This window comes from Cajanus cajan, chromosome 10 (genome assembly GCF_000230855.2).
Source record: "Cajanus cajan strain Asha chromosome 10, NIPB_CcT2T_4, whole genome shotgun sequence".
Taxonomy (NCBI): Eukaryota; Viridiplantae; Streptophyta; class Magnoliopsida; order Fabales; family Fabaceae; genus Cajanus; species Cajanus cajan.
Window position 1 is genome coordinate 50,043,731 of NC_138526.1, and position 9,359 is coordinate 50,053,089.

The 9,359-nt window shown below is 33.7% G+C and overlaps 2 protein-coding genes across 3 annotated transcripts; one reads left to right on the forward strand and one right to left on the reverse strand.

The window, feature by feature from the left end:
- Window positions 1-289: 289 nt before the first annotated feature.
- On the forward strand, window positions 290-4,951 carry LOC109805914 (WD-40 repeat-containing protein MSI4). Of its 2 annotated transcripts, XM_020368201.3 has the most exons (14): window positions 292-481; window positions 564-714; window positions 803-865; window positions 948-1,013; window positions 1,179-1,253; window positions 1,363-1,438; window positions 1,816-2,014; window positions 2,436-2,517; window positions 2,982-3,055; window positions 3,220-3,331; window positions 3,432-3,506; window positions 4,018-4,088; window positions 4,321-4,420; window positions 4,720-4,951. In XM_020368201.3, the coding sequence occupies exons 1-14, from the start codon at window positions 324-326 to the stop codon at window positions 4,813-4,815; spliced, it is 1,398 nt and encodes a 465-aa protein (XP_020223790.1). In that variant the 5' UTR covers window positions 292-323; the 3' UTR covers window positions 4,816-4,951. The 2 variants fall into 2 exon arrangements, 1 of the variants encoding a protein (XP_020223790.1); XR_014430107.1 differs by lacking the exons at window positions 4,321-4,420; window positions 4,720-4,951 and adding an exon at window positions 3,713-3,789 and having other exon boundaries at window positions 290-481.
- Window positions 4,952-5,940: 989 nt separating this feature from the next.
- Window positions 5,941-8,757, reverse strand: LOC109806441 (CA-responsive protein). The gene is made up of 6 exons (XM_020368849.3): window positions 8,371-8,757; window positions 7,355-7,407; window positions 6,802-6,889; window positions 6,618-6,716; window positions 6,316-6,440; window positions 5,941-6,203 (listed from the first exon to the last, which is right to left on the reverse strand). The coding sequence occupies exons 1-6, from the start codon at window positions 8,740-8,742 to the stop codon at window positions 6,167-6,169; spliced, it is 774 nt and encodes a 257-aa protein (XP_020224438.1). The 5' UTR covers window positions 8,743-8,757; the 3' UTR covers window positions 5,941-6,166.
- Between the last annotated feature and the right edge of the window lie 602 nt (window positions 8,758-9,359).

Sequence of the window (9,359 nt, forward strand, 5' to 3'; positions counted from 1 at the left end):
TTAATTATCCGATTCATTTTTACAAAGTGAATTAGTTTGATCCGGTTTAATTTTTTAAAAATCGATCCATATATGAATAAAAAATAGGTAATCGCACCACACCCAACCAATTTAATTTAAAAAATTAATTTATAATTTAAAAAAATTAAACCGGTCCAGTTTTTATAAAAATGGATGGATTAACTGATCCATTTTAAAATGGATGGATTGAGTTTAGTTTAAATTTGGCATCCTATATGTAATAAAAAATAGAAAAAAATGTTTAAAGAGAAAAGAAGGCGGGAAGGGGAAGGGGAAGGGGTTAGTGTGTAAAGTAAAGTAAAATGAATGGAGAGTCATCATTGATGGAAAGGGAGATGAAGGAGAAAGCAAAGGGTTGTTGTTCGGTGGAAGAGAGGTACACTCAGTGGAAGTCCCTCGTTCCCGTTCTCTACGATTGGCTCGCCAACCACAACCTCGTTTGGCCTTCTCTCTCTTGCAGGTTCTCTCTCTCTCTCTCTCTCTCTCTCTCTTTCGCTTAGGGTTTTCCATTTCCCAATTCATTATTAATCCTTCCTTCGCAGATGGGGCCCTCTACTGGAGGAAGCCACTTACAAGAACCGCCACCGTCTCTATCTCTCCGAACAGACTGACGGCAGTGTTCCCAACACTCTCGTTATTGCCAATTGTGAGGTTGTTAAGCCCAGGGTTGCTGCTGCCGAACACATCTCTCAGGTCTCCCATTCTTATTTACATCAATTTTTATTACTTCCGCTCTTTTCCTTTTCTTCGCTTAACTCTTTTTCTCTTCATCTTCTTCTAGTTTAACGAGGAAGCGCGCTCTCCCTTTGTTAAGAAGCACAAAACTATTCTACACCCTGGCGAGGTTTTTTTTTTTTTTTCTTTCTTTTTTATTAGAGGCTCGCAAAACCCTCACTTTACAATCTTTGGGTTACTTATTTTTTCAGGTGAATAGAATCAGGGAATTTCCACAAAATAATAGCATAGTAGCCACTCACACGGATAGTCCTGAGGCAAGTTGTGACTTTTATGCTTCATTTTCACTGTCATATTAGAATATCGTTACGTCAAGGATTGTTTTTTCTTTTTTCTACCTTTTACTTTTGTCCTCAAACTTCCTGTTATTAAACTAATCAAAGTTTGATGAACGAATTATAATTTTTTTTTTTGTAAAACAGGTACTAATTTGGGATGTTGAAACTCAACCAAATCGTCATGCCGTTCTGGGGGCAGCCACTTCCCGTCCAGACCTGGTTTTGTTTTCATGCAACCTTTTTCTTTAAAAAAAAAAAAAGGGGGTCTTCCGCCCCTTTCTTTATTCATAAGTCAGACGGTTGAAATTGGAGCCTTTCCTATTTTTAGGTATTAAAGGGCCATAAGGATGATGCTGAATATGCTCTGGCTATGTGTCCCACTGAGCCCTTTGTTCTTTCTGGAGGTTCGAGTCTTTTTATTCCCTTCTCATCTAAATAATGTCGAGTTTATTTTTTAATTGGTTTGAATTTCTTGCTCAAGCATTTGTTTTTTGGGATCTGAAATGGAAAGTTATCTTCAGGTTTGTAGCTTATAATGTCAAGCAACACAAATATAGTAGTTTTTTAAGATTGATTTCATCAACAACACATACATATTGGTTATCCAATTCTGTGGCAAATTAAAAGTGCTGTGTTAATGTTGCTCCTACAATATTAAACTTTATCTCTTAATTACTTCCATGAAAAAAAATATGGTAATGTCTGTACTCTTTCTGGATGATTTATTGTTTATACTCTCTACATTGGACTGTGTTGACTTTGTTTGAATTCATTATGGCAGGGAAGGACAAGTGTGTGGTTTTATGGAGTGTTCATGATCATATTTCAACTTTAGCAGTAGAAGCAGATTCCGATGATAAACAGGGCTCTATAATTGGGGGCAATAATGAGAAAGGTAAAGAAAACTCTTCTATTGGACCAAGAGGCATTTACGAGGGACACACAGACACTGTTGAGGATGTGCAATTTTGCCCATCAAGGTAGCTGTTTCTTGCTCTATTTGTACTTTGGTACTTGCGTCAATTTATGTCAACCAAAATTGAGATTATTTATGAATTGAGTCTGGTAAAATGTCCTATCATGTGGTATATATTTGTAGTCCATTCATTTTCATGTTATTTATTGTTGTTAGAATAAAATTTTTGGTCATTTTAATTTTTGATTTTGATATTTTATTTAGTAATGATAGAATTTATTATGTTTATCAAATTTACTTTATTTTATGGGGAGACTTGAGTGGTAAACACACAAAAAAATTGAACTATAAAATCTCAATTTCAAACTGTTTTGGATATCTGTCAAATATTGATGGATTCACTTGCTGATTTCCATATCATTTTTTCTGTTTTATGGTTTTCTGATATACTTTCTGCACTTTCTTTTTGTCACTTTGAATTGAAGTGCACAAGAGTTCTGTAGCGTAGGTGATGATTCTCGCCTCATACTCTGGGATGCACGAGTTGGATCTGCTCCAGTTGTTAAGGTTTAAATTCTTGAGTTCATCTATATTATTGCTGCTTTCTTCATGTTTCAAAACACCAAATATTAATGGCTGAAATTATTTCAAGGAAATAAGATAAATGTTATAAGTTTGGCATCATCACAAACATCCCATCACTTGTGGAATTTGAATCCTGTGCATAAAGTGTGTGGTGGCTTGTGAATAGTGAACCTAATCCTTAGTGGTATTGCACATAAATTGTTGCTATTATGAATATTTCTTTAGAGGAAAATGACTTGAGTACAGCTTATATCTTTAATTGAGGTTTTGGTATCATTTTTGGCATATTTGAAAATTTAGTTTCTCGCAAATCTCTTTTTTTTTCTTATGTACATAAATGTTGTCGTTTGTGTTTGATATTTGCTTTTTTCTTTCAATTACTATTATGAAACATTTGTAATTTAGATCTAAATATGCTCTTACATTCATGGTTGTCTTTCAAGCAGGTTGACAAGGCGCATCGCGGGGATCTTCATTGTGTTGATTGGAGTCCTCATGATATAAATTTTATCCTGACTGGGTATCGATTGAATGTGAACTATGATTTTTCTTTATTTGAGGCTATCTTTTTTTGTTCTTTTATGGGTTTGACTTTGATGTTTGAAGATGGTGCTTTTATTTAGCTTGACACAGTTTATCAGCCTTCTGAATCCTCATTCTAATTTTTTTTTTGGTTGGATTCAGTTCTGCTGATAATACAATTCACATGTTTGATCGTCGGAATCTTAAAAGTGGCGAAGTTGGATCACCTGTTTATAAATTTGAAGGTCATGATGCACCAGTCCTCTGTGTACAGGTGGGTGGGAGATCCCACCTCGTTTCTTTTAATTTCAGTTTTAACGTATTATGGCATTTTAATTTAGTGCTTATTATCCTACAAATTTGATCTGTTTTAGTGGAATCCTGATAAGTCGTCTGTGTTTGGAAGTGCTGCTGAAGATGGCATTGTAAACATCTGGGATCATGACAAGGTTTGAACCCCAAAACATGCAGCAGTCCTTTTTGTCCAATGCCACCTTTCTTTTTATGAAATGTGAATTGTATATAATATTTTATCAAATGTAGATCTTATGGACTTTGAAATTTTAATTTATTCGAGTGTTAGAGCTACTGAAAAATGAATCCACAAGCCTTTTTTTTTTTTTTGCTTATCAATGAATTGTTTGATCCCTTCCAGGAAAAATAAGAGTTCCGAATGCCGCATATCAAAAATATTTGGAAGAATCTTTCTTCTTGCTTGTTATTTACTGCAAGGTCTAATCCTATCATGATAATATAGTTTTCTATATTGTCACTGCTGGGTAAAGTCAATAGACACAGAACCCTGTTGGCAGGAAAAAAAAGTTTATTCTGGCACTCTTGCTTATTATATATGATTTATCTCGCTGAGTATGATGTTAGAATTTTTTGTTTTATTTTCTATATTTGTTTGTTATTGTTATCTAAATTTGTGGTGTAAAGCTAAATGATTGTTACTTTTAGGTTGGTAAAACAACAGCAGATTCTGCCGATTCAACATCCCCTGGTTTATTCTTTCGACATGCTGGGCACAGGTATGGAATCAAATGGTTGTGTTCTTTCATTTCTTTATCAGTTCATTGGAAAAGTGGTTGGAGTTTTTATTACAACTGCACTGTTCAATTGCATCATATTGTAGTGATGTAAATATTTCATGGGTGATGGCGTAAATACTCGGTCCTTATCACGTACCAATCTGTGTCAACCATGTATAGCTGATGAACCTTTTTAATAATGTTTCGATGCGATGCGTACTTGTGCATTCAGGGACAAGGTTGTTGACATCCACTGGAATGCATCTGATCCATGGACAATTGTTAGTGTCTCCGATGATTGTGAAAGTAGTGGTGGAGGTGGCACCCTACAGGTAAACATAAGTTTATTCTATCTTTTAGTTAAAAAGATTTCTCGTCCACACATCATAAAAGATTTTGGCACATGTGGGGTTGAATTTTGCCAAACCTTATACTCCTTTGTTTGACTTATTGCATAAAGTAATGGGTTTCTGACTTTTTTCTCATGAATTTCTTGATTTCATCATGTGAGTGGAAAATTGAAAAATTCTAGGGAGATAAAAATATTTTCGGATATACATCGAAGGTTTTGGTCATTCCTGTGTTATATAACTAAAGCTTTTTCCTTTTCCTAATTTTTTTTATGACGCAGATATGGCGGATGATGGATCTAATATATCGACCAGAGGAGGAGGTGCTCGATGAGCTGGAAAAGTACCATTCTCATATTTTTGAATGCAACTCATGACATTTCGTAAAAACTGCAACATTTACTAATGCCAGGATCGAGTAGAATGTTACTGTTAAAAGAAGATACTTAAATAGAAGGATAAATTCAGTTCTTGCTTTTCATGTTCTTCAATCAAAATTGGTATTTTAGTTCAGTAATTAGTATTGACCTTTAATATTAACTTTAACTTTCATCGCTTGAATTTTCAAAATGAAGTTCTTATTTTGATTGAAAAACAACTTAAATTTATTCTTTGAATTAATATTTTTTTGGTAAACTAAAGTTTTCTCCAGCCAAAAGTTAATGAAGTTCTTAATCAAATAGATAATGTTATCTGATAACTGTCCCACGTGTGCTTGAATTAATAACAATAGCAGTTACTGTAAAATTTATAGGTGGCCTTATTTGTAAAGGTATGCGGAAGAAAGGTGAACTTTGGCTTGGCCAAGTTAAGGCCTAGATTGCGTTTAACTTGGAGCTGGGCTTAGATTTTGTTAGTTATTTTTAGTTCGTGTAGTTTAGCTAAAAAAACGTTGTAGTAGCTGAGTCTAAAGTGTTGTAATTAAATAGAAGTTTAAAAAATGAGGTAAAATACGCGCTAAATCAGGACGCAAAAGTTTCATCAATCTATTTATTACAATTCTGTTTATACCAAACCATGTTCCAATTTAAAATGTTTATGCTTGTACCGATGTGCATATTTTTGGAAGAGTACTATTTTGTTACTAAAGGAAAAAAAAATGAATTGAGAACGTGAACCAATATCTTTTAAAAATAAACTAGATTAAAAAATTAAAAACTGTAATACAGGATTTGATACTTCAACAAAATTCTTGCACTTTCACGAAAAATGATTCGTGCTGATTAGTATTTAACTTTCAGAAATGACACTTTTGTCATGATATTTGCGGGCTAGTGGCTATATTGCACCTTCGAAGAAGTTGTTCAAGAGCCTTTTTTTTGCAGAATGTTTTGATTCAAGGGGAACAATGTTACGTATATAACATCAGCACCGTCAGTCTTTTGGGCTGTTTATCTTATCATGGATAACCCAAAACCATCTTTGTTTTAACAGAACACAATTGGTAACAATGCTAGTCTCAGCCATCCCCTGTTTCTTATGCCTTGGCCTAAGACAGGAAATAATAGTAATGGTATTGTAAGTCGCGTTAATTTCAATTTAACTGGCTTCCACTTATAAATTCCTAAAGGGAACTCAAGTTGTGTCATCTATATTCCATTAGCCAAAAATGGCACAGGCAAAGAACCAAAAAGAACATTCCTGTGACCATAGATACACTACTACAGGTATTGGATGTACATACTAAACTAGCTCAGGAGGTTACAGTTAGCCATGCTAGTAGGCTTATCAGCTTGAGCATAATCTTGATTTTCCATTTTTTTGCCTGGGCAAACACAAAATGTGGTTATTGGCAACTTGAAGCTCCGGGATATTTTTAAAAAGCAGGGACAAGAGGCTCCCATAAACTTGCAAACTCAAGAAAAAATGATACTAACCAAAATGAATCTTTCTTCTCCTGTGCTAACAATTCTTCAAAAGAAATGTCAGCAAAATCATCATCTCTGTTCTCGCCTAGTCCACTTGATTTTTCCTTCTCCATGCAAGCTCCAAGTTCAAGCATCTTTGTAGAGAGGTTTAAATAATTAGCACATCATAAAAAATGTTAGTTAATACAATGTTAAACCCTAAATATTAAAAAATAATTAGCACAGATCAAAAGCAAGCTACAAGAAATCCACGAAACTTGTGAACATAGTGTTTACTGTGTAACTTAACACCTCATAAATTAAATGGATACCTTCTGGTATGCTGGTGAGAGTTTAAGCTGTTGTTGAAGTGAGTTATAAACAAAAGCATCCTCTTCTAAACGTTTTTGCTCTAATTCTAGCTTGTATATCTGAAATATTAAAAAAATTAGATCATCTGCAAGCTTACCTTGGTGAGATAAAGGTTTCCTCGTAACATCTTACTATCAAACCAACCTGTTGATGAAGGCGATCAAAAGAAGATCTGTCTGCCTTGCATAGTAAAGCCTTCGTTATAACAAACTTACGTTGAATCACATCAGCTCTGTTACAATAAGAGGGTGTAAAAGAATTAGAATAACACAGAATATGAAAATTTTGGTGTTAGGAATCTGGAATAGTAAATAGTGAAAAGAAAACCAAGGTTTTATTTCTTGATAGAAAATGAGCAAAACAAGGTAAATGATTTCCCCTCCAAGGGTTTTCCCTTTTCACAGCTGAGCATTTGCTCAACTCCCAAATGCAAACAATTCAGAATGATCTATCTTCCCTTACATCCTCCTATTTATTTATCTAATTAATCCCTTCCAATTAACCGATTGCTCTAACTGCTCCTAACTAATCACGTGCAATCCATCCCAACACGCTAACATAGTTGTAAAAGATAGACAGAAATCTCCAATGTCACCTCAAATAAGTTTCCATAAATACCCCCTGCAGTGTGGGGAGTGGAAACCAAAAAAGAAGGAAAGTAAAATTCTGAAGTGCTGTAGAATAAATTTGTACGTACTTGTGCTGTAGCTCATTCCTAGCATCAACCAAACTATTAGCAAATTGCACAACCTGCATTACAAAGGATAAGAGAATTAAATTTTGAAGATGTTCATATTAAAATAACTTTCACACCGACATCTCATTTTGAATGAGAATGCCGCTGAACATTGAAACATGCAAGTATCATGAAAAGGAGAATACCATCCATCATCGTTAAAACAAAAACAACATCTGAATGTGAAAATATAAAATGAAAACTACCAAAGAAAGAGCACTTTGCTTTCAACATAGGAGTTAAGAGCACCCTTGGTACATGTACAAAATCATTTAGCAAGTCATGTTGTAGAGATAAACAATATTACCAATCATTTGCAATGAATAGATGTTCTCTGTTAATTGCACTACGTTTATAGTAAACTTGCATCCTAACAAAATTCCATGTTTTTTTCCCTAAACCGCTCATCCATCCCAAACCACCCAGATACATTCAAAATTTTTAGGTTGCCACTGCCTTGGCCCCATATCTTCTTGAATTACATAAACATATTCATTGCACGATTTCATCAATCTATAGAAAATAACCAGATCACTGAAACATAAATAATAACAATCTGAGACGTTAAATGAAACCCCCCCCCCCATTTCCATTTTTTATAGACTACAAGACAAGTTTTTACTTTTCACCCAGCCCAACGTGAACGCAAGTACATATTTTTCCTCCAAAACAACAAATATGTGGCACATTTTTTTCCACAAAATCCAATCCAGTCTAACTTGCAAACTCCACAGAGAATCAATTCTTATTATTTGAAACATGAAAGGAATTGTCCACATAAGTCCCAACTTCAATGATAAAGTACCTGGAGGCTAATGCTATCCTACCTATCAGCAACTGCTATTTCCCTTTATTTAAAAAGTAAAAACCATATTTTTATTTTCTGTGTAATAAAACAAAAGGGTGATAAATTAATGAAAGAAAAAAAAAACATGTATCACAGAGGAACCAACAAAAATTAAAATTTAAAGAAAAACCTGCGGCAGTGTCAATTTCCTCAAGTGGTTACACTTGACGAGTTCATCATACTGTTGCTTGATCTTTCTCTGCATAACGCTACTGGAAGACGTAAAGGGAAAGGAGTTGGCGGATTCAAGTGGGAGGCCCGAATTGGTTCCCTCTTGGGGTTGGGTTGCGGAAGCGGTTGTCTTGTTCTTACCCTTGTTCCTCTTCTTCTTGGGTCTCTGCTGGGGTCGGGGCAGGTGTTTCCGTTTGGAGAGAAAGAGAAGAGAGAGGAACGCTAAGAAGAGAAAAATGAGAATGGGAATGGGATGGTGCATTTGCGAGTGAGGGTGGAGTGAGAATGGGAATGGAGAATAGGAATAGGATGGTGTTGGTGGAGCCTCCATTCATAAATATTCTATTCCCTCTTTCTTCTTAGAAGACTAATCTCCTAGTTAGGATTCGAACCTTGATCTTGACCCCAAGATTTAACGCGACTGCATACACAAGGCAAGATTCGAACCATTGACCTTGCTTAAGCGTAGATTAACCCCTACCGCTGAACCACACGCTTGAGGTTTTCATTATTCATTTAAATATATATATATATATATATATATATATATATTTTTTTTTTTTTAAAGATAGAAAAAATTAGAAAGATTGTACTAACCCTAATTTATAATTTTAAGATAATTTTTTTTTTAATTTTTAAATTTTAAATTATAATTTTAAAAGTTTTATTTTAATTCTTCGTATTACTAATAATATATCTCAATATATCATATTCAAATAATAATACAATTTTAACTATATTTAATATGATATTTTTATTAATAAAAATACTAATTTTTTTTTACAAAATTTGAATTTAAAAATTAAAATAATATTTTTTAAAATTATATAATTAAAAAAATTAATTTTAAATTTGAGAGACAAAAACTAAAGTAAATTTATCTTTGATATAAAACTAATTTATACATGAATTAAAAATAAAATTTTGATAATTATATAAAAAAAATTA

What these genes read in the sequence shown, in the direction of transcription:
- LOC109805914 (XM_020368201.3), top strand. Translation starts at nt 324, where the DNA reads ATGAATGGAGAGTCATCATTGATGGAAAGGGAGATGAAGGAGAAAGCA. An exon ending in CCACTTCCCGTCCAGACCTG is followed by an intron (nt 1,254 to 1,362) that starts GTTTTGTTTTCA and finishes TCCTATTTTTAG; the next exon opens with GTATTAAAGGGCCATAAGGA. An exon ending in GTGGAGGTGGCACCCTACAG is followed by an intron (nt 4,421 to 4,719) that starts GTAAACATAAGT and finishes TTTATGACGCAG; the next exon opens with ATATGGCGGATGATGGATCT.
- LOC109806441 (XM_020368849.3), bottom strand. Translation starts at nt 8,742, where the DNA reads ATGGAGGCTCCACCAACACCATCCTATTCCTATTCTCCATTCCCATTC. An exon ending in GGAAATTGACACTGCCGCAG is followed by an intron (nt 7,408 to 8,370) that starts GTTTTTCTTTAA and finishes TTTGTAATGCAG; the next exon opens with GTTGTGCAATTTGCTAATAG. An exon ending in TCTCACCAGCATACCAGAAG is followed by an intron (nt 6,441 to 6,617) that starts GTATCCATTTAA and finishes CTCTCTACAAAG; the next exon opens with ATGCTTGAACTTGGAGCTTG.